Source organism: Sceloporus undulatus, chromosome 3 (genome assembly GCF_019175285.1).
Source record: "Sceloporus undulatus isolate JIND9_A2432 ecotype Alabama chromosome 3, SceUnd_v1.1, whole genome shotgun sequence".
Lineage (NCBI taxonomy): Eukaryota > Metazoa > Chordata > Lepidosauria > Squamata > Phrynosomatidae > Sceloporus > Sceloporus undulatus.
In genome coordinates this window covers 91,306,581-91,331,523 of record NC_056524.1, presented here as the reverse complement: position 1 = coordinate 91,331,523, position 24,943 = coordinate 91,306,581, and the positions used below count along the sequence as shown (strand labels likewise).

Genomic DNA, 24,943 nt, shown 5'->3' with positions numbered 1-24,943 from the left:
CACACACACACACACACACACACACACACAGAGAGAGAGAGAGAGAGAGAGAGAGAGAGATACACAAGCAAGCACAGAACAAAAAGAGTACATGGAATATACAAACTTCTCCCTCCAGGATCCAGGTTGGGCAGCTAAAAGTAATTTTGAAACATTGTTTAATTTCATCTTCCAAGTTTTATTTAGACATGTTCTTCTGGCAAGCAAGGACATTTTTATTTATACAGGCCTTTGGCAATAAAATAACTTGGAAATACATTGTCATTGGTTTAACTGGTTGGTTTTTTTTAGTGTATTTATATTTCACCTCCTTTGTATTTATGGCCCCATACAGACAGGCCAAAATAAAGCTGCTTCGGGTCACTTTGCAGGTATGCTGTTTAAATGATGCATGTGTACTAAGAATCTGGAAGCCATGCCAAAGCCACGATCCAGTCCTAAGGACTGAAGCGCAGCTTTGGCGCAACTTCCGGACTCTTAGTATGCATGCATAATTTAAACAGCATACCTCCAAAGTGACTCAAAGCAGCTTTATTTTGGCCTGTCTATATGGGGCCTATGTTTCCTATCTTGTACTTTATTGCATTTTGCTGGTATTTTATTGTCTTTCATATGTTAGCATTAATGCTGTTAATTTGTCTTAAACATCATTTAGTGAAAAAAGTGAGATATGATAGTACATTAGAATAAAATTCCTTTATTCCCATTTACCCAATCCTTTAATTACCAGCCCCAAAGAGGGAAAAGTGTCCTAAATAGGTAGTGAGGAAAATGTTCAGTGTTTGAATGGAAAAGTCAAACCAGTAGTTTCAATATTAATGCAGTAATTAAGCTATCAGAGATCCTTTACGAATTGTTATTTAAAGATTGTTCAAGGTTGAGTTTAAAGATCATGATGGAGTGTAAGGAAGGAGAAAATTTATTGAGAAAATATGTGCCACCAAGTTTTTTAGGGCTATGCTGCTTAAAAAAAAGCACACTGAAGTTTTAGTCCTGATATGCTTCATATGTTTCAAATGGTGTATGGCAAAAGGTGTCTGGACTGTTTTGTCAGACTATTATGATTATAGTTTCATACAGAAAGGGAGAGGAAGAACCAAATTCCAACCAAATAGAGAACAATGTGTCAGAAGGAAGCTTGAGCTATCAAGCTCCAGGTCATAGTTGTATCATGTACAGATATAAACCTTGTTGAATTTATTCAACTCTTGATGACAGACTATTTGTTAATCCTGCAGTGAAAAGGAAGATAATGTACAGGAGCCCTGGTGGCGCAGTGATTAAATGTCGGTACTGAAGCCACAAGGTTGTGAGTTGGATCCCAGGCAGGACTCCAAGGTTGACTTAGCCTTCCATCCTTTCGTAGGTCAGTAAAATGAGTACCCATCTTCTTGGGGGTATAGGCTTACAGATTGTAAACCACTTGAGAATGCTGAGTTCCCTATGAAGTGATATAGCAATGTAAATGTTATTGCTATAATCTAATCTCTTGGGGAAAGAAGTTTGACACAACACAGAAACTTACGTGTTGCTATCAGTTACACTTGGAGGGCAGTGCTACACACAAGAAGAATGCAACGCTGATCTTAAAGGATGATCAGATTCACATGAAAGAAAATAGTCCTTGAATGTCAATAAGACTGGAACATTAATAGTGTTTCTTTATAACACCTTTTCACCAAAAGGTGGAACATCCAACATATATAATAAAAAACAAATGGAAAAAAACACACTATAAAATGCTAAAATACTAAACTAATATGCTAATAAACCTAGAAAGGATTAATCTAACATGAAGGGAAAAAAAAACCCTGTTAACTAGTGTAGATCACTGGTCAACATAGTGAGCCCATAATGGGTTTTCTTGTGAGCCAGTTGTTCCCAGACTTCTAACTACCCAGAAAAGCTCTGCTAGATGCTCCTAAATTACTGTATATTAAATGAAATTCTAATAAGGAATTTTAATAATAAAACCAAAACAAACAGGATAACAGCTGTAAATATTTTTGTGGATGCAGATTGGTTAAAAATGAGAGTGAATTTCTCTCAGAGGTAATGTAAATGGTTTCATACAGTGCATCTAAATATTTGCTTTGGTCAGTGAGTTGAGTGCAGATGTTCCTGCTTGAGAACTACAAATGTTTACTAGCCCATTTTTCAAATGCTAACCTACATTCTATGCAAATCTACAGCGCTATATAAATAAAGCATAATAATAATAATAATAATAATAATAATAATAATAATAAAGTTAGGCACATTTGCAAATTCTGGGGCACCTTGTTTGGTTGGTACTGGAAGCTATTTGCTTTACATTTAGACCACTTCAATCATTTAACCAAGATGGAGAGAGTAAATGGTAGGTGCTTCTTATGACTTGTTTAGTACTCTTTGGTCCTCTGTTGTAGGGAATGTGGAATAATGCATGTATACACACAAAGAAATGTCTGACCTGATTCTTTGGAAACAGTGTGTTACGACAATAACAAAAGCATAAGCCCTGGACTATACACTTGGTCAGGCTGTAGTTACAAAGAAGAAGGAAGTCATTATAATACTTTCAGCTCTGGAATGTAACTTCAGACTGTTCCCTTCCACTCCAGCCATAAGCAACATTTTCTGTAAATGGCTGTGAAACAACAAACTTTTTAGCTTGTGTTTCCTCTTTATGACACAAACACACACACATAACAAGGTGTTGAAAACTTGAGAAATATCAAACTATTGCACAGGAGCCAAACACTTTGGTTATTTCTGTTCATGCACATGTCCACATCTTTTTTTATAAAGGGTAAAATATTCTGCAGCCAGTAAGTTATATAAAAATACATGCTATTTGTTAGCTACTTGTTAGCTTAGCTCATAAACGTAACTTATACCAAATATGTACTCCATTGCTTAGAATGCCTGTTTTTTTGTTTTTTACTCCCTGTAACTTCTGCTAATGAGTTCTCAATATTAGCAGAAGTTACTGGGAGTAAAAATATAGGCATTCGAAGCAATGAGGTACACATCTGGTATACACTTATGCTTTGTTTATGAACTAGTGCCCCATAGGTAATAAGTAGCATGTATTTTTATATAACTTGCTGGTTGTGTACTGATGCAGCTTCACTGCAGTTGTTTCTTAAAGACAGGAGTATTATCCAGCTCTGTGTGTTGCTCTTTGTAGGAGGAGCTGCTTTTGCTGGCCTCCAATGGAGAGAGGCCAGGTGGCTGTTGGAGGATATTAAGTTACTCCCACCCACTTCACTTTATAAAGTAAAAAATGAGACCAAATACGGCCACAGTTGTGGATGAAGATTATGACACCTACTTGGCCAAGTCAAGAGGAGAGGTTGCACAGCCGGCCATATTGTGCGGAAGGCACTGGCTTGTGGTAGTAGTAAGCCGCAGGCAGTTGTTAGCTATCTGTGTTGGGAACTTGGGGTTCAGGGTGCTTGCACATGGTGGCTTAGCAAATTCTGTCACAAGTGTTCTGTTTGCAGAATTTCTCATTTCTTTTTGGAACTGCCTAATTTTTGGGGTGTCGCCCCTGGTCCCCCCCCCCCCCAAGGCACATGTTGAATATAGACTTGTTGTGCCTTACCCCGGTGATGAGCTTGCCAGTAATGCCATTCTTCTGGCGCTTTGGATTGATGGTTACACCTCTTTTGATGAAGCCGTTTGGGAAGATTGGTGTGGGGGCTAAGTTGGTGAAGTGTGATATTAAGACAACATTTCACCTTTTGCCAGTTCATCCCATGGATTTTGTGTTACTGTTTTTTTTCTTTTGATTGCCTTTTTTACATGGATTTGGCACTTGCTATGGGCTATTTGATGTCATGTGCTGCATATGAAAAGTTTAGTACCTTTCTTGAATGGATCCTTAAGTGTAGGTTGGGGCAAGTCAGCTGGATGATTTTTTGTTCTTAGGGTGATCAGGGTCAGGACAGTGTGCCTCCTTGATGGGTGAGGTCTATGCTATAACATCAGAATTGGGTGTATTCCTAGCTCAGAATAAGACAAAGGGACCCAGGCAGTGTTTAGTTTTTCTTGGTATGAAGTCTTATGCTGTGGAAGAGCACTGCAAGCTCCTGGGAAGAAAACATAGGGATCTGAGGGGAAGAGTTCTTGAATTTATGGGGTGTAAGAAAGCTACACTTAAGGATTCAAGAGCTCATTGTTCATTTAAATTTTCCATGTAGGGTTGTGGCAACTGGAGGTGTTTTCTGGTGTTGTTTATGTGACGCTATGTGTGGAATTTATAAGCCCCATCATAGGATCAGGATTACACAGAGTGTTAAGGGAAATGATAGCGAGTGGTGGTCGTTGAAGAATGTATTCCTTCCTTCAATAGGAATTCTTTTTGGAGTGATGTGCTGATAATTTGGGATGCCTTAAAGGTATATTTAAATGCAGTAGCTTCCATTCGTTTTGGGGTATGTTTTCACGGTCGTTGGTGTCCTACATATGGCCTGATGAGTGGCCTGAGGCAGGCTTGTTGTCATACTTGACATTTTTGGATTTTTCCCCAGTGGTCTGCCTTTTTGCCATACCAGGTTTGGCAGAGTGAGGGTGATCCATGTTCCATTGACTAGACATGCAAGAGGGCTAACAAGAAAATCTGTACTCAGCCCCCCTTATTCAGAGACCTGGATCACTTTCTTCCATCTCCCAACATAGTATTTCAACACTTTAGGTCTACAGAGCAAATGGTGTGCATTTATCCGAGGAAGGTAATATGTTGTTAACAGTGGATTTGCAACAGGGAGTGAGGGCTCTATTGGCCAACCTGGTGACAGGAAGGGACTGCCTGTCCCTTGTCTATGGCAGGTAGTGGAGGGAAAAAAGTAGCAGGTATGGTGACTACTTTGGCACCCTTTCACTGAAGGGGAGGGCTCTGGAGATGCCTCTTTAGGACCTGAGACCAGGGGGGTGGGGAAGGTAGTCATGGCCCTCAATTTAAGTCCTGCAACCTGTGTGTATGCACTGCAGAAATAATCCATCTTGACATCGCTTTAACTGCCATGGCTCAGTGCTATGAAATTTTGGGAGCTGTAGCCTGAAGAGACATTTAGCCTTTTGTCAGAGAAATCTGCTGCCAAAACAAACTACAGTTCCCAGAATTCCATAGCATCGAGCCATGGCAGTTAAAATGGTGTCAAGCTGGATTATTTCTGCAGTGTGGATGCAGCCTTGATTGCTCAACAGGGTGGAGAGATGGAACCATAAGAGACAAATATTGGAGATGGACAAGGGAAGTAGGAGCTGTGTGAATGAGGAAAAATGCTCCAAGACAGGAAGGACAGAGAGAAGATCAAAGAAGAACAAAAGCATCCTGGTGAAATGGAGGAGCCCAGGAGGTAGATGGCAACATACAGAGAAAGGAGACAAACCTAGATCCAGAAAGAGTGAAAGCAGAGGGAGAGCTGTTTTGAAAAGGAAAAAAAAAATGTTTCTGTGCTCTTATGAAAATTACTTCTTAGATGCTTAAATTGAGCAATGTGCAGAAAGCCCAGGTGGACCGTACATGACACAATTCTTTTTCCTTGACACCCGAAATCTTGTGGCCATAGGTGGCAATGGAACCTAGATGTTGCTGAGTTAGTGGGAAAAGATAGATTGTGTAGTCTCCAAAAACAAAACCAAACAAAAAAGACAAGAAACTAAACTATTATGAATCTATCTTTCTTCTCATCTTGAAAGAGAGACCGGAAACATAATATAGAGACTAGTGCAACAGACTTTTAATAAAGAGATATGTGACACTCTGATGTGCAGTGTTGTTCTCCCCTGCTTTGAGATTATGAGGGCTAATGATAGAAGGGAGTGGGTTATGAGTTACTGGGCCTGCCAAACCTGTGACAGTATATATGGGTCAGTCTATAAATATGAAAACATGCAATCACAGGATATCTCACTATTTTACCATAAAAATAAGAAGTTTACAGAAGAACTATTATTTAACGTTCTCACTTCCTAAACATGAACTGTAAAAATATGTATGCTGTGAAGCATAATACTGGTGATCACTTTTGTCTTTGTTTGTGTCAGGCCCTGTAAAGACTGGCCTGGGAGCGGAATTGGGGCATCGCGTCCAGATGATGCACGCCCTGACTCCGTCCCAGGATGTCATGACACTGACACCTCTGGCGCTGCATGCATGCGATGCAGTGCTGAAAGAATGCTGTATAGCCCTGTCACTGTGGCTATGGCATCCTTTTGAGGGCGTAAAACAGAGCCACTTTTTGCAGGTCCTTTTAATGCCCTCAAAAGACCAGATTGGGGCCATGGCATGTGGTTGTCAATCTGGCTAAGAAAGGGGCTGTATGTATAGCCCCACACTTTTCTTAAATAAACCACTGTGTCTGAGAACTGATGATATTTGCTGTAGTCTTTGATAGTGTGAAATCCGGTTATTTTCATAATGACTGCTTTAATCATTACAACCTCTCATAGCAGGTAAACAAATAACTCATTTTTTTAGTTCTCTGTGGAGCAAAATATTCAGTTTGTTGTATGCTGATACTTCTTTTTAAAAAATGTACTTGGCTCAGTTCGTAATAGCAGTAAATTTCACCAGAGCCCTTTTGTTTAGAAAAAACTGGCAGGACTACATGCCATAATAATTCAACTGTTAAGCCTAGAATGTAAAATGAAGTTCTTGCCTCTCTTGTTCTACAAGGTGTCTTCTAGTATACATCTCTTGACATTGTATGTACTTATCCATTTGATGTTCAAATTCCAGACAAATGTTTTTTTAATTACTCATAACCTATTAATGCATAGACAACAGTAGTAATCACTTAGATGAGTGCTGCACTTTTGATTCTATTTTTTATTTTTTTATGATATTTCTAGGATTACGAAGCCATTAACTTTTGCTGACTGTGTTGGTGATGAACTGCCTTTAGGATGGGAGACTGTTTACGATCAACATATTGGTGTTTATTACATGGACCATATAAATCGTGAGTAATTATTAACTATAGTCATAAGTCTAGACTTTGATTTTAAGCATGCTTGTTCATGAAGGAATTTTGTTGAAATTGTAATGATCGCTTTAGAAAAAAGAGTAAACATTTGGAATTTGAAATTGCCTGGCTCCAACATTTGAAATTGTTCCTTAGAGATGATTTCATGGGGATTTTTCAGTTGGTATGGTTGGGCCCCTTGTTGAAGGCCTTGTGAATTGATGGGATATGGAACTGAATGGTTTTGTTGATGTGATTACATCCAATAGTTCACTTCCCTTTTGGCAGAGCCAGATTAGCTCCTATGTGTATCTTGGACTGAAGGCAATGAGGCAAGCCAGGATAGTGACTGAAACATGAAAGGAGAAAGATTTGTGCTGATTTTGACAGCATGGGCTAGAGCTCGTCTAGCAGAACTGTTTCAAGTAGTGTAGGGTGTATTACGATCTGACATTAAAAGGGACATTTGTTACGCTCAACAGCTGGCTGTTATAAATCTGAAAGATACTTTGAATGTAAGATCATGTCCAGCATGGCATGATAATACATTATTGTATACCATTAATGGCAGTATCCACCGTCTGGCATCGTCTGGTCTGATATGTAATTGTGGAGGCCCCAGGATGCAAATAAGATGCTTGAATAAGTTTTACCAACCATTTGTGTGCTTTATCCTTGCCTTCTTAGCTTGCTACATCTGATAGTAAGTGGATGTCCAGTTGATTATTATTTCTCAATTGTTATTGAGAAAATACAAGCTGCTCCCTGTTTTAAGCCTCTCTTGAGGGAACCTAACATGGACTTAGAGGCAGAGGGCAAGTATAGGCCAGTTGTTATCAAGCTTATTTTGACCATAGTGCTTCTGTAAGTGGTTGCTGATTAATTTCTGCAATCTTAGCTGAAGATAATTTTCTATTGATTGAAGATGGTTTTCAGGCTTGATTTTGAGACAGAAACTGCCTTGTTCATCTTGATGACCTCTGTTGGGCGCGGGTTCTTTTTAGGGCTCCTGGAGGCGGTTTGGTTGCTGCAGCCTCCGTCGGGGGCAGAAAGGCATGGTGTCTTGCTGTCCCTTTGTCTAACCGCTTAGAAACTCAACTCCAGCTAAAAGAGTGTGTTGAAAACTTGGATTTATGGTTCCAGTAGAATAAGAAAATTGTCTCTTTACTGATTTCAAAGTGATGACAAAAGATTCAGTTGAAGCATGATTTTATTCCTCTGACCTATTTAAATTCAACTTCAGGCCTTATTTTAGTACTGACTCTGTTTTGATGGTCTTGAGGAACGATCTCTGTAAGAAGAAGGATTTGTGGGCACAAATTGTGGCTACTGTATATAGTCATGTATAAGTCTAGAAATTTTGGTCAAAAAATTAACCCAAAAAACATGGTTCTACTTATCCATGGGCCACTGTAAGTCCTGTACTTTAACTCATAACCTCCTTTCTCTGAGTAGAGAGGCAAAAGGCAAATGCTTTGTCCTTCCTGAGAACACCTGAAAGAAGCACGAACCCTCTCTACTCTTTCATTCATCCAGCATTTAGGGTGAGCACAAACAGTTACGCCTGCCAGAATTTTATAAGTTCTTTGGCATCATTTTCCTTTGCTTCATTTTTTACATCCTTTGTAACATGTCCCTAAGTTTTAAGTCCCTTGACTTATCTGAGGGTCATTTCAAAATCCATAATTTTGGCCCCAAACCTGCCCTCGACTTATATGTACATGAGGTCAACTTATAGTCAAGTATATAGGGTAATTTTCTTGGATTTCTCAGCAGGTTTTGTTGTTGGGTTAAAATTGTAAATGAACAGCACTTCATCTACGCAGAGTACTGTTTCCAGGAGGTGGTGCTTAGTATCTTGTGGTGATGGCTTGTTTCCCATGTTCTTTAGCATTGACATGAAACCACTGGGAGGGGGCACTGAGAGGTTTGAAGGGTAGGGCCATGAGTATGTGGACAGCAGCCAACCATAGCTCTCTTTTTAATTGGATTCAGATAAGGCAGTGGAATGGCAGAATCAGTGCATGAAATCAGTAATTGGATGGCTAAGGCCAGTAAGCTAAAACTCAATCCCAACAACATGAAAGTTCTCTGGATAAGTGGGCTCATCTACTAAAAGAGATTATGTTCAGCCTATTGCATTCCCCGTAAAAGATCAAATCCATAGTCTGAGAATACTTTGTCGAAGGTGGATTCATTGTTGAAGGTGGTCATCCAAGCAGCTTTTCAGAGGAGTCCTTTCATCAGCTTTAGGCCTTTCATCAGTTTATGGTATGTCTCCTGTGTCCTGTCCTGATCAGAGTTAGATTGATCACATTTATCCATTCTTTATTAATGCTTAGGTATTGATTGGTGTAGTTAACATAGTACTGCGTTCAAGAATGGTTTGGAGAATTCAATCAGTTTAAATTTCAGCTTCCAGCGTGTTGACTTGCAGAGCACTTAACTGGTTGTCAAAGAAATGACAAGAGAGATTATTGCTTTCATGGCTAAATGGATTTGGATACAGGAACCTAAAGGAACACGAGCTCTGATTCCAGCCGATACCATATGCATTGTGATCCTGGAGCCCTTGCCACTGAGATAAGGCAGTGGTAAACAGAAAAAAAACACTAATTTTGCATCTACATTATTAATGCAGTTGGATACCCCTTTAATTGTCATGGCTCAATACTAAGGTATTTTGGGATTTGCAGTTTTGCAAGCTATTTAGCTTTTACTGTCAGAGCATGCTGGTGCCACAACAAACTACAAATGTCAGAGTTGCATAGCATTCAGCTATCTTAGTTAAAGCAGTATCAAACTGCATTAATTCTGCAGTGTGGCAGTAGCCGACTTCTGGATGGATGTCTGAAAAGGCACTCTTGCATTGCTGCCTGCATTAACTCTTAAAGGGCTTGGCACCCAGGCGATACTCTCTCCAGTGTGGGTTGATCCCTTCTCCCAGTGACTGACCAGCCTGGCTCCAACATTCTTTACATTCTCACTGGCAATATTTTAATTTCCAAGAGTTTTTTTTAAAAATGTATCTTACAATCTTTTAACATGTTATGTTTTCTTTTAATTTATTATGGAAATTCTGCAGAAAGGCAGTTTGTGCCCCTTTCAAATAAAAATTAGAAAATTGAATTGAAATATATATTTTAAAAATTACTAGTTGGAGTCAGTGTAAGGGTCAAATTAGCTTTGATGAACGATATGGGAGCCTTGGACTGGACATTCCACCATCCTTTATTTTTCCAAAACACACAAGCAGAGGGCCCTAGTTGGAATTAGGGAGGAAGGCAGTTGAGGTGTTTTACCCCCTCCTATGTGAAGGAGGAAAATAGATCTAAGTGGGGGATTTTAACTGGGGAAACGTTATAGGAAGAAGTGTAGACTCCTTCTGCAGTGCAGTCATGATCCAAACTAGAAGGTGCCATGGCTGCTTTTTGTAAGAATCATATGTTTGAGCTACTCACACAAAATGTCTGTGTCATGTTTAGTTGATGTGCGGAACTCAGATATAAACTGCCATTTTGAGGTAAATCAGACAAACTGGAGGTTGCTATGTTTGGTTTGTTCATGTGTGCTCACATTTTCTGTATGGAGAACAAAATGTGCATGGTAGTACGTGGAACTGTTTTCTTTACCTTACTGTATCTTTCACTTGGGGTACTTTTGCGGTTTACAGACCGCCCCTTTGGGGTGACCTATTCCCACCCCATTCCCCGCTGGATCGAGGCCTCAGCTGCCACTGTGGCAGCCTCCAAGGCCCTGATCCGCCCCTTTCCAGGCCGCGGGGAAGTGGCAAAAGGCTGCTTCCCCGCGGCCTGGAAAGGGGTGTCCTTGGGGCTTCATGCCCCAAGGACACCCGACGGTGGCGGGGACAAAAAGAAAGGGGCCACTTGGCCCCTTTCTTATTTGTGTTGCTGGCACAGCCATCTAAAGGCTGCGCCCAGCGACGCAAAGCTGGAAGGAGCTCCAAAACAGAGCTCCTTCTGGCGACGCGGAAAGGGCGCCCCAGGTGCCCTCGCACGGCGCCAGGACGTCACTTCTGCGCCGGTCCGTTTGGAGGTAGCGCAGTCTTTTGGTACGTGTGGAACGCGCCTTTGAGTCTAGTTTTAGTGCATTCTGGAATTGCAGCTGGGCTATAAAAAGTGCCCGCTGCAGAGATTGAGGTGTGTGTGTGTGAGAGAGAGAGAGAGAGAGAGACAGAGAGACAGACACACAGCCAGAGAGAAGGATCTTCTTCATTTCAGATCTTGGAACAAGGAATTAGCATGCACCAAAAGAGGTACTCTCTGTTTGCCACTTCTGTACAGTGGTACCCCGGGATACGAATTACCCAGGTTACGAATTTTTCGGGTTACGAAAAAATCCCATAGGGATTTATTGTTTCGGCTTACGAAGGTTTCTTCGGGTTACGAAAAAACCTTGGCGCTATTTTCCGCCACCGGAGGGCAGCAGAGAGCTATTTTTCCATTAGCGCCTATGGCAATTCGGCTTACGAAGGTTTTTCGGGTTACGAAATTAGCCGCGGAACGAATTAATTTCGTAACCCGAGGTACCACTGTATTTGGAGAGATTTTTTTTTCATCTTCATATACTTATTGAGGTATACATACACTGTAAAACACAAGTGTGGGCAGGCTGCCACGTAAACCTGAAGTAGCTTTCAGCGATGATGGCCTCTGGATTGTATTGACATGTCAGTGACTGAGTCTGCATGTAAAACTAAAGCATAACTTAGTGCTAAGTGAATAAGTCTTAGACTTGTGCACTTCTCCTTTCCCATGTTGTTTGGCCATGATGAGATCAGACCTATCCACTTGAGTGGTCAGCTAAGTACACAGTCTCTTGCTGTGTTCGACCTTTGACAAATTATGGCTAGTTTTAGCTATGGCTTATCAGAACAAGGTAGTTTGAAAGTGTTATTTATGTTCCTGGCTTGTTCAGTTGCAAAGTTAAGAGTAACTGGGAAAAATGTCCATATGATTTAAAAAAAATCTATATGATAAAAATTGTCAAATGAAATCAGTTACACTAGCACATCTAAACTTACAATGCTAGGCTAGGGCATAGTTGTGTTCACATTGTCCCATTTGCTGAAAAGCAAACAGTTGTGCTGCTCTGAGCTTAGAATTCATATTTTACAGTCAATTGCATTTAGATTAAGTTCGTTTATTTCTTTTATATTTTTGACAGGAAATTGATATAGTTAATATGGCATGTCTTTTTCTTTTTTTAAAAAAAATATGGCTGCTTATTTCACCACTTATTGTATTTGAACACTTTTTCTCAACAGAACTCACACAAATTGAAGACCCAAGAGAGCAATGGAGAAGAGAACAGGAGCGTATGCTAAAAGAATATTTAATTGTTGCCCAGGAAGCACTTAATGCCAAAAAGGAAATTTACCAAATTAAGCAGCAACGTTTTGAGCTAGCACAAGAAGAATATCAGCAGCTGCATAAAATGTGTGAGGATGACAGTCGTTCTTATGCTAGCTGTAAGTTTTACTTTTCCTCTCCAAATAGTGCACGCTGCTACTTATTTATTCATAGCACATGCACATGATCCCTGTAGCATCTTAGTTGTCCACCCTGATTTCTCCCCAGGGCTTTGCAACTGGGTTGCAGACCCCCCCCCCCTCGTTAAAACAAAACAAAACCCCAAATTTCATTGATAGGAAGAGTGGAGGATCTTGATTTTTTCCCTTCCTTTCCCACAAACCAATATATTGTTGGGACTGTCATTTCTTTAAAGGATTCTATGCATATTGTACTGGGTTGGAATCTGAGACTTCGTTTCTGTTGTGTTTATTTAAAGCACTATCTCTCTTACAAGAGTTCTACATCATTTCCCATTCTATATATGTTAACTTGAAGTGAAAGCTTGATTAAAACACAATCTCATATAAAAGAAAGCTTGCTTTTTTAATTCTTTGGAATTCAGAACAATATGATATTACATAATAGTAAGTTGGATATAGAGTACATGTTCTACAGCTGAGCTACAGTGATTCAGTGGGAACGGTGGCCCTCCACATTTGCAGGGGTTAGGGAAACAGGACTCCTGCCCACCTTCTCATCCAATGCCTGGGACAGCTGTAGTCAGCTTTCCCAGGCATGGGAGGGGCCAGAGGAGCCCGCGTGCGAGTCCTGCCCACCTCGTCTGATGCCTGGGACAGCTCTGGGAAGCTGTCCCAGACATCAGAGGAGGAGGTGGGAGGGGCTGACGTTAGGGCTCCTCTGTCCCCTCTGATCGCAAATAACCAAATTTGTGAATGCCAAATCTGCGAATGTGAAGGGCCAACTGTACATGCAACTAACTCACTCGTTCTGCACATAGATTACAAGGGTTGGTTTGTGTGTGGGAGTCACAGGGTTTCTGATAATGAAGTAAAACTGAAGGTTAAAATTGTGATTTAAAGGCCTAAATCCCTAAAAATAGTAGATCCCGTGATCTTGGCTGCTAAGCAGGGTCAACCCTAGTTAGTACAATGGACCATTCTTATCTGTGGGGGTTCTGTTCTGTCCCCCCCCCCCCCCAGATGGCAAAACTCACAAATTCCTTGGTATTGAATGGGTGCATGCCCACACACAGCCATTCTGCCGGGACTGTGTGCACACATGGCCATTGAAGTCAATGGTTGGGGCGGGCATGCTGTACTCGGATGGGATACCAAGTGCTGTAGGCTATATTTCAGAGGAAGGAACTGGCAAAACCACCTCTGAGTATTCCTTGCCTAAAATACCTCCTATGAAATTCAGGTTGACAGGTGACTTGAAGGCATGCACACACTAACAAAATAATATTTTGTGCTGAATCTGAAAGATCAAGAATGCAAGCCCCAGAGCACTAGAGAATCCCATCATATTTGTGTGTGCAATGCGGAATATGATTGTTTTCCTGCTGGGTGAAGGCAAAAGGGAAAAATCTCGCACATGTGAAGCAGCTGAACTGTCTATATCATTCAGAATATAGTTTGAATTAAAAAGGCTTAAAGCAGCTGTTGATTCTTTGCACTATTGAGAAATATACAAGTATTAATATGTGGAATGTTGAAAACATGTATACGAACAGTCTTATAGCATTTCTGTTCCCTCTGGCTCCTTCATGCTTGTGTCCTGTGTTGCTGCTGCAATTTTTCTAAGAAAGTTGCATTCCTTCTCTTGTGAGATGTAAATGGCACCAAACATGTCAGAAATAGAATCAGGAAAAACAGTTTAGTTATAATTAATGCTTTACAATATGAGTCATTCTGTTTTTATAAAATGTTTTTCCATAGTTTTCAAAACTGCCAGTAGGTCTCTAAAACTAGCTATTGGAGGTTGTCTTGAACAAGGACACTTCTTTATTTATTTGGCAGAAATATGAAAGAACCAAGGTCTGTCTTTCCTTAATTTGATTGGGCTGTGTGCAGTTCCTCTTGAGCTTAGAGACTTTCATTACAGACTGCAGAAGCCTTGAACGGAATAATCCTTTGGCTTTTGCTTAAAATATATCCATGTCAGATATATAAATCCTGGTTTATTTTAACTCTTTTTCAAAATGCCACTATTGTATAGGGAGTGTTTTTTCTTCATGATAGAATTTCAGAATCCATTCTTAAACTGTCTTTGAGGTATGCATATTTTTCATATATAAGTACCTCTGAGATCAAAAGAGTTCATTAATTGTGCATAGGATCACAACTTTCATGAGACTTATTTGTAGACATGTTCTCATATTTAGATTTTTGTACTTTGGAAATCTTGCTAAAAAGTTACTATTCTTCATTTTCTTATATATTATTTTTGCCCATGGATCCTTTCTTCGGTAGATACAGTCTTTTATTTTCTCATTGGTATATCACACCAAATACACTTATAACAACCTTATTGTTCCAGCTTTCTACCCAGAGTGTGCTATGAAAATAGATATGTATATCTTACTTACCAGTAGTAGTTGCAAGAGTAGTAACTAGTAATAGTTCATCCAATAATAAAAATATTCAGCTATAGGAACAAGCATAATCTGTTCAATCCAGAATATAATTAAATGGACTTTGTACCTAATTTACTCCATTTATGTTACAGGAACATGTAATCCTTCTTTACTTGCCCTAAATTGAATGCCTTGCCAATGAAAATTTCTCAGGCTCTTAAAAAAAATAAAATGCAGGAATGTCTCAGTGTATTTTATTACATATAGTTTAGGTGAGGCTGTTTTCATATCAGTTCAGGATCCATTCACATATCTGTTTATAAGACATATCACAAAAGAGTTATAGTACTTTGTCCCTTAATTTCCATGTGGTAAAACTGCTTTGTAAAAATGCACTCACATGATAAAAGTGCAGGTAAATTGCAAGAAATACCTTATGTTCCATCTTATACTACTAAGCCACTTGTCCAAAAGGTTATTTCCTGTGCATTGTGAAATACTTTGAGAGTACTTATAGGATATCAAGATTTCTGAATTTAGGGCTTCTCTGTTATGAACTGTTCTTTAATTCTACAATTCCCATTGTATTTCCTCCATCAGTATTGCTTAAATTTGTCTTCTACTTGCAGAGAATTTGTCTTTTAGCTGTGAATAGGACTGGTGTTAATATGCTGGTTGGATCACTTACAGAGACAAATAAGTCTACATTTTTGTTTTTTGAAAAATGGTTAATATTTCTTTACTTTTGTAAAATATTTTTCTAAGGCTCTTTCTTACTCTAAATTGTTCGCTAATCTCCAAGTAAGTACATTTTAGGCATCTTGATGAAGAAATTGTCAAATATAACAGACTCAGGGTTATGAAGGCTACAAACTGTCACATTTGCTAAGCATGCATATGTGTATGTGAGTGTGTGTGTGTGTGTGTGTGTATCTCCTAAGAGATATATCAAAATCTCTCACTACTTATGAAATCTGTGATGATAATGGTATTAAAACTAAAGTATACACATCTGAAATGTATACAAGCTAGGATCAAAACTAAATGAAAATTTGTCCTAAGCATGGAGATTTCCCCCCGTGTCTAGATTATAAAATATTTTAAAATCTTGATTATAAGAGGGATTATAAAACTGTTGTGATGTGTGAGCAATGTGATTCTATTATGCTACCTTAGCTTTGTCTGAATAAGAGATTCCTGTGGAAAAACTAAGCAAGATTCAGAATTTTGAACATTATGACATTTTTCATTTGTTCAGCATTTTCGGGATTTTCAACTAATACCAAATATGATCCATGTCAGATTAAAGCAGAAATAGCAAGCCGACGTGACAGAGTGAGTAAACCTTTTTTATACTTAAAACTAAGTGCCTACTTGTTGATACAACTAATTAAGAATATTGACTGAAAACTGGCACAGTAATATTGGCATCTCTGATACTTGCACAGATTTTGTATCTGATCATTTGATATTATTCTTTTTTATATCTTGCAGAAAAATAATGCAATCCTAAAAATAAATAAGACAAAAAATTAAAAAATAATTTGAGTGTGGACTTCTGACATTTCCTTCTAGGCAGAGATCCCCAGTTCTACCTGGATATGGTAGCAATTGAACCTGGGATCTTTGCTTTTAAAACATGTGCTCCCTATTGAGGTTAGCTCTTTCTCTGTGGCTTAACATCAAAACACACACACATACACACAACATAATGTGCAGTTGTGTTTGTGTGGGGCAAAAACCCAAAACCTAATACAGTCACTATGTCCTCTTGTTTAAACACTGTGAGAGGAATGTACTGTGAGAAATAGGTGCATTTCCTCTAGTAAATCTTAAAATCTGAACATATTACTAAATCTTGGTGTGAAAGGCAATGCTGTTTTTATGTTTCTATGCAATCCAGTCTTTTACAAGAAATAAATATAGTAGTGGTTCTATAGGAAGGAATAGGTATTTAGAAGTGACTGACTACTGAAAGAGTCTGTCACAGGGGTCACAGGGAAAGTTAGAATCCCAGTAGTAATTTCTCTTCATAAAATGATTGGTAAATATTGGAATAGAAAGCACATGATGCCTGTCATTTTTAAGATACACTTGTGTTTTCACAACTAATTTTATTACAAAAAATCTACTATCTACTTTGGTAGGATAGAAGGGGGTCACTGGACAGAAAATCATGATATAGTTTTAATTAAGCTCTTTCAATGTGTGTATGCAATCAGATGCATAATTTGTATTTCCACTTTCCTCTGGTCAGTTTCTGAATATAAAATTTTTCACGTTGAAGAGCTAAACCCAACATGAAACTGGGAAGCCTCACATGAAAACTGGGAAGCTCTGTACCACAACCTAGGAACCAAATTGTAATTTAAAGAAAGTATGGATAATTAATTGCAGCAGTTAAGTGTGTTCATGCATTTTTTAAAAAAAAAACACCTTTATTTCTGTCTCAAGCTTTCCAGATTAAAGCGAGAATTGACACAGATGAAGCAAGAACTACAGTACAAAGAGAAAGGAGTAGAGACACTACAAGAGTGAGTTGAAATGTTGCAGGACAATCAGAGTACTGCTTCATTCTTGGTAGTGTAGTGTAGATACAAACAGAGTTAGCGTATCAGCCACTCGTGTGCTAATTTTTGTGCCTTACCCCAAATGCTGCAAATAATAGTTATATTTCTTCTGAGAATTTTATCATGGGTGTGGTATTAACTCAAGGTACACTGGTACCCCGGGATACGAACGCGCCGCGTTACGAATTTTTCGGGTTACGAAAAAAAAACATTTAATTAATTATTTCCGGGTTACGAAGGTTTCCCCGGGTTGCGAAAAAAAGCCGGCGCTATTTTAAATGGAGCCGCGGCGGAGCCGCGGCTTTTCCCCATTAGCGCCTATGGGGATTCGGCTAACGAAAGACTTCCGGGTTACGAAAATGGCGCCGGAACGAATTAATTTCGTAACCCGGGGGACGAGTGTATAGTTTTGTCTTGGTATGATTATAGCTTAATTTTCATAAATCAACTTTTGACATCATTGGCCATCATTCAGCTTAGAAGGATAAATTGGCTTCTGTTTTTCCATCCATGGCTCCCTTCTTTATCTAGAGCAGGGTTGAAAAGTCTGTTGCTTGACAGATACCTACTGTTGTTGGCCAAAAATCATTCAAGGAGTCAAGGGAGGGATAAACCAAGGGGAAGTGGGTTGTAGAATGCAAGAAGGATGGCTTTGCCCACTATTTCCCCAACTGCCACTCGCCAGAGCCACTTTGGGCCCCAGTTAATTGCATCAACAATAGATTCCATACATCTGAGCTTAAGGATCAAGATTTATTTGAGACTGAATATTTCTTAACCTGAAATAGCTTTTCGATTTATGTTTATATAAAAGGATTGACCGTAAGATGTCAAATGCTCACATGAATTATAAACTGGATGAAGCCCAAGCGATAATGAATGAGCTTCGAAGCATCAGAAAGGCTATATGTATGGGTAAAAGAGAGAGGCAAGACCTAATGCAGGTAAGCAACTCTGACCTAATACTAGGGATGAGAAGAACATACAGTACATAACTCGGACCAAAAAACAAGTTTTCTAACAGTCAGAAAAGAATGATAGACCGGTGAAATGTTTGCATAATTTTCTTCTGATATTTGACATGCTGAAATGTTGCGGAGAAATTATTCTGCAGAGAAAAACAGGTTTTTTGCACAGGAAGACAACATGTTTTTCTCTACAGAATATTTTCTCTTCAGTATTTTGTTGCATTTGGATATTGGCAGAATACTGTGGAGGGATACTGTACTTATTTTCTCCTGCAGTTCAGAAGAGGACTGGTGCAGTGGTAAATAACATCATGAGCCAGGGCCTTGAGCCATGGAGTGTTGTCATCTCATTTCCTATCTCATGAAGATAATACAGTCAGCCTTCCTTATCCACGAATTCAAGCATCGACGAATTCAAGCATCCACTGCTTGAAAATATTCCCAAAAAGTATAAATTCCAAATAGCAAACCTTGATTTTCCATTTTATATAAGGGACACCATTTTACTGGGCCATTGTATTTAGTGGGACAGGAGAGAAAGCAGAAAAAGACCTGGGTTTTGTGGACTCAGTTTAAACTGGTTTAAATCTTACCTTTCAGACAGATCTTTTGCGGTGGTTACTGGAAACCAGGTTTCTGACCCTCTCTTGTTATCTGTTAATAACAACAACAACAGCAACAACAACAGATTGACTTACTGTATATACTCGACTATACGTCGAAAAATTTATGCCCCAAAATGGACTCAAAAATCATGGGTAGACTTATATATGGGGCAATGAGTTAATGCTTATACATTTCCTGAAAGAAGGAAGTGCCCACCTTCCTCTGTAGCCTTGTAACGGCTCCCTGTTTGAAGCCCTGACACACGCTCTCCCTCTGTGTGTGTGTGTGTGTCTTTATTTTCCCTCAGCCTTCCCACGCAGCCAGAGCTAACAAGCTGCTGCTGAGGCAAGGGCCACAAACACACAGAGAGTATGCCCTGGCTTGTACCCCATTTTGCCTGGAAATCCTGGGGGTAAAAGGCAGAGAGAGAGAAAGGTCTGTCCTCTTTTTTGCAAGCTATGAGCCTTGGGAGTCTTGGGATGAAGGGTGGAGAGAGAGAAAGGTCTGTCCTCTGTTTTGCAAGCTATGAGCCTTGGGAGTCCTGGAGGTGAAAGGCAGAGAGAGAGAGAGAGAGAGAGAGGGAGGTCTGCCCTCTTTTTTTGCAAGCTATGAGCCTTGGGAGCCCTGGAGGAGACGAGGAGAGAGACAGTTGGGTATGTCCTCCTTTTCGCAAGCCATGAGCTTTGGAGATGCTTCTGGTAAGGGGAAGAGTGTGTGTGTGTGCACGCGTGCGCGCGCTGGGGTTTGTTTCCTCTTTTCCATGATGAGACTGATGCTTGGGAGAGGTCCAGAGAGGGAGATATAAGGAGGGAAGTGGTGCTTTGTTTCCCCCTTTAGATCTTTTGTAACATCCTCCAGTGTTTGACCATCGACTTATCCATGGGTCATATCAAAATCGATGATTTTGGGTCCAAAAACTGCCCTCGGTTTATACATGAGTATATACGGTATATTATAGTCTAATCCTGTTGAAGAAAAGAGTAGTTTTAATTACATAATATTCACCTATTCATATGCTATTTTATAGTTCATGAGTTATCTGCATTTTTCTGCATTGTACAGATTTGGGAAACTTATTCACACCTATTAGTTGATTGTTGAATGAACTTCAAAGCATTGGGGTTTAGGAGGAAAAAAAGAGTGAAAGTTATGTAAACTCAGAATGTTAAGTATAGTAAAGTGGACAATATTTCCCTAGAAAAGTGAAACAGCTACCCTGTAATTTAGATATTCCCACTGTAGTTAATTGTCTTAGAGTAGATGGCCATGACTCATTCCTGAGTAGGTTTTGGAAAACTTAACTGTTGTTAAATTTGATGTCCGATTGAGGGGGATATAGATGAGAGATGTTTCAGACAGGGCAGGAAGGGCTAGTCTGGTCTAAATAAAGTATGGTGGTTAAAGTGATGTCATAAATAGAACAATATTGTCATTTTTTCTGTGTGATTTTGAAGGAAGAATTTGAATTTTGCCACTTTGTGGCCTGTTTAAAAATTTAGAGTTATTCATGTAGTCAATATTATATTGTTTTAATGAAATTGTAAATATTGTTATAATGAAATGAAAAAAATGATTTAAAAAGGAGAACTGTAAGAAATTAATAAGAAGAATTATATGAGCAATTCTGCTAAAGATTTAATCTTACATTGTGTGGGAATAATTTACCAACTATTTTGTACTAGTGTTGCAGTGATGCCACCTGTGGAATGAAAAATCATACATGAATTGCTTGTTCTGTTTGGTATGACAAGGTTTCATACCATAACTGAAAAAGAAAATGGAGTGCAACCTCTCATTTACTGTTCCTGATAGTTTGCTTAAAATGAGCATGAGAAATAATATAATCTTCTTGGTCATAAATAGTAAGCAACTTAGCTATTTAAAAGAAAATGATACATATCTAGTTGTTATAGCTGGAGTGAGAACTGACACTCAAATGCCCCTCTTTATGATGCTTTCCTGCAGTAGTCCTCCAACAAGGTTTGATCCATAGTGGCAGATTCTGAAGTGCAGACACATATTATTACAGTTGTCTATAGTCATGTGCCCCACATAAGAAGAATCTCAAAACAAGCATGTTAATCTATATCAACAAACTAGTTAGTTTGGGACTTTTGTAAAACTAATGGGACTTAGTTGCCCATTGGGGAAGTTCTCTGCTTTACAGATACCTTACACAGATTACAGCCCCCCACCCCACCCCTATTCCACACCCAACCTACTTGGGACAATTTTCTGTGTCTCATGATTTTCAGGATAAGAAAATAAAAAAGAGGTCATTCCCCTCCCCCCGCCTTTTCCCATCTACTTTGAAGGTCTTCTGAAGGTCTTCACTTGCTGTGCTGCCAAAGAATCAAGTAGTTGGTGATGTGAACAGTCTCTGCCTTGTAGCACCGCATCCAGTCAGAACAGACAGTACATGGCAAGATGAACAAATAGTCTGACATAGTATACAGCAGCTTTCTGCATCCTTTAAGCTCTATAAGGTTCAAATTTGTCAGGCCCAACCAAACCTGAGCACTTTATATACCAGATGGGGTATTCCAGGGAGGGAGGGAGGAAAGGAAAAACCTTGTGGCACACATTTCTCCAAACCCAATCCTCACTCTTCAGAATACCCCCCTCAGCCTTTTAGAGCAGTGATTCCCAAACATTGGTCCTCTAGATGTTTTGGATTTCAGCTCCCAGAAGCGCTAACTGACTTGGCCAACAGTCAGGAATTCTGGAAACTGAAGTCTAAAACAACTGTAAAACCAACTGTTAGGTGTTACAAAGTTTGGGTTTTAGGAAATTAAGCAGTTTCTGCCTCTTGTTTATTGACACCACAGTTTTCTATAAAATGTGGAAGTAGATTATCGCACTACACACCTAAAATGCTGCTAATCCACTTTAACTGTGCTGACTGCATCCTGTTGCATTTTGGTTTTTGTAGTTCTGTGAGGCCTAAGAGCTCTCTCGCTGAATATTCTAAATGCCCCTCCATAAACTACAAGTCCCAGAATGTAACAGGAAGCAGCCATAGCAGTTAAAGTGGATTAGCAGTGTTTTAAGAGTGTAGTATGACAATCTCCAAAGTTTGTAGACTATTTTGAAGGTTTGCTGCTGCCTGCCACCACCACGTAATGCAGAATTCTGTAACTAAAAGATATCTAAAATGGCCCATGAGCTTCCACCCTGCATGGAACACTCAACTGGCTGAATGTAGTAATTGAGATAATGATACTTGGCAATAAAAACATAATTAAGTTCAGGCTGTGTATATAATATTTTTGCAACAACAGAAATTAGGAAGTTAGCTTTATGTCTTTTGTAAGTTAATCGTCACTTTTAGTTTAGCTTTGGTATGTATGTTCCTAGAGGTGGAGATCTGTGTTGATGACCCAACCAGTGAAGCTGATGGAGTTTATGGGGCTCCAGGAAATATTGAAAGAATTTGTTGGGTCTTCAACTCATCTGCTGAGGAGTTTGTAGAACATTGCTATCTACCATTCTTGCTGCCATTACTGGATGACAGTTGTCTCCCACTAAGGTCTGAGTTACACATAGTAATGTGAGCTTTAAAGATATTTCCAGCATAGTCTTTGTGCTCCTTAGCTTTAATTTTGTCAGTCGGTATATCTTTATGTATATAGTCTTGGGAACTTTTTTTTTTTTTTTTTTTTGGTACCGGAGTTATTTTTTAAATCTGTCTAGACTAAATGCATTTTGTAATATTTTCCAGTTGCTGTGTGCATTACATATAAATTTATTTTTGCCTAAATAAACTCAAGCTTTCTGTACAAACAGTGATTTCATTCTCTCTGATTCTCTTGTCACAATGTAAGATGAATCTTTGGGCTATTAAGAGATTCCACTATTTAAATAGATAATTATGGGACAACAAATAGATTTTTTCATATCTTTTTTTCCCACTCACCCACCCCTGTCTCTTTTTTAAAGAGTCTGGTCAAACTGACAGATGGATTCCGAAATAGTTTCTGTATCACAGAATCTCAGCAGGATCTTCAGCGTAATTCTAGCTTGCTCAGTAACTCTAGTTTACCTCAACAACACTCTGATGCTTGTTCTCAGACTGACATCATTGGAGAGGTATGTGTATATTTTAGGACAATATGTTTGCTATTAAAAAGAGGCAGCGTTGGTTGTATTGCATGACGACACAGTTTAAATACATTCTTAAAATTCAGTTTGAAAGAGGACATAATACATGGGGATGGATAAGAGACCCTTTGATCATTTCTTCAAGCAGAATAATGGTGATGAAAGTTTTGAATATAGCTAATATAATTAGAGATGTTGATCATATGGTTCCATTCTAAACTGTACCATTCATGCCTGCTTTATAGTCTGGTAAAACTGTTTGACTTGATTTCCCGAAGCCATGAATTAAAAAAAGATAAAACCTGCAGTGGAGCATAAGAAGTTAGGGCCCAAACAGACAGGCCAAAATAAAGTTGCTTTGGATCACTTTGGAGGTATGCTATTTAAATGGCACATGCATCTTAAGAGGCCAGAAGCTGCGCCAAAACTGCGCTCCAGTCCTTAGGACTGGAGTGTTACTTTGGTATGGCTTCAGGCCCCTTAAGATGCATGCATCATTGAAACAGCATACCTCCAAAGTGACCTGAAGCAGCTTTATTTTGATCCATCTGTTTGGGTCCTTACCTATCCTGAGTCAGAACATTGGTTCATGAAGCCCACGATTATCATTGCTGAATAGTAGCAGATTTCTAGAGTTTTAGAGAGAATTATTTTCTACCCTACCTGGAGATTCCTGGTATTCCTTCATGATCTGTTCAGGTATTCACAAGCCCTGACCTTTTTAGAAGCTTAAAAAGTAGATGCCATCTGTATGACCAAGGTGATATGGGAGGATACAAAGAAACATGGAGAGTGGAGTGGGAATGGGCAATGTTGGAATCACAACTTCATCATTTTCCCCTCCTTCTGTATGTCTTAAAAACATCTTTGCCTGAAGAAAAAAATTTGGTTTCAAAAGCTACCACCAAGTTTTTTGTACATTTTAATAAAGGTGTTACCATAATATGGACTTTGGAATTTATTTTAAGATCAATGCAGCTACCTCTATGTTTCCAGTTCACAAAATGTTTGTTCAGTGTACTACCCAAAAATGTATTTTGTCTTGACCTTCATTTATGACAGAGAAATTGGCCTAGAAGGATGACTTTTGGAATGGAATAGAACCATATGATCTATGAAAAAATTCCCCCCTTCTAATATTTTTAAGGGACTGTCATAATGTAGTTTCTCAGTGGGCAGGTTTAGAATTCAAACAACAAGTGCAGAAGTTAGCTTTGAATTTTCCTTGGTGAATAAGGAGTAAATTACTGCCTAACCAGGCAGGTAATTCCTCCCCCCCTCATGTTCCTTAAATGGCTTGAAAGTGGTTATAGCAATTATACAGATAATGCATGTGTATGAGAAGAGCTACGTAGTGTAGTGGTTTGAGTGTTGGACTACAACTCTGGATATTCCCTGCTCGAGCAGAAAAACCCACCAGGTGACCTTGGGCAAGTCACACTCTCTCAGCTCAAGAAGCATGGCAATGGCAAACCCTCCCTGAAGAAACTTGCCGAGAAAATCCTATGATAAGGTCATAGAGTCACCTTAAGTCAAAAATGACTTGGAGGCACAGAACAACAACATAAGAAGAGAATAAGGAAGATAACATATTATGTAAGATGAGAATATGGTGACTACTCAGTCTACTGTCATGGAAATATTGTGACCTATTTTAAATTATAGTCAGCTCAGACATCAAAATATATAAAACGTTTTTTTACCTTAGTACATTATTCACTCCATAGCCACTATGCTCTTGGTTTTTATACTGCTGAATGAATGGACTGTTAACCGATACTATCTATCTATCTATCTATCTATCTATCTATCTATCTATCTATCTATCTAT

At 39.1% G+C, this 24,943-nt stretch overlaps 1 protein-coding gene across 2 annotated transcripts in view; it reads left to right on the top strand.

The window, feature by feature from the left end:
• The window catches only part of LOC121925521 (protein WWC3-like), a 529,629-nt gene that overhangs the window by 19,304 nt on the left and 485,382 nt on the right, over positions 1-24,943 (top strand). For both annotated transcript variants that reach the window (XM_042457755.1, XM_042457754.1), the window contains exons 2-7: positions 6,844-6,953; positions 12,244-12,447; positions 16,126-16,202; positions 17,322-17,401; positions 18,252-18,381; positions 22,951-23,100. In XM_042457755.1, coding sequence (XP_042313689.1) covers positions 6,844-6,953; positions 12,244-12,447; positions 16,126-16,202; positions 17,322-17,401; positions 18,252-18,381; positions 22,951-23,100 — 751 coding nt within the window. The remainder of the gene's footprint in view (positions 1-6,843; positions 6,954-12,243; positions 12,448-16,125; positions 16,203-17,321; positions 17,402-18,251; positions 18,382-22,950; positions 23,101-24,943) is intronic.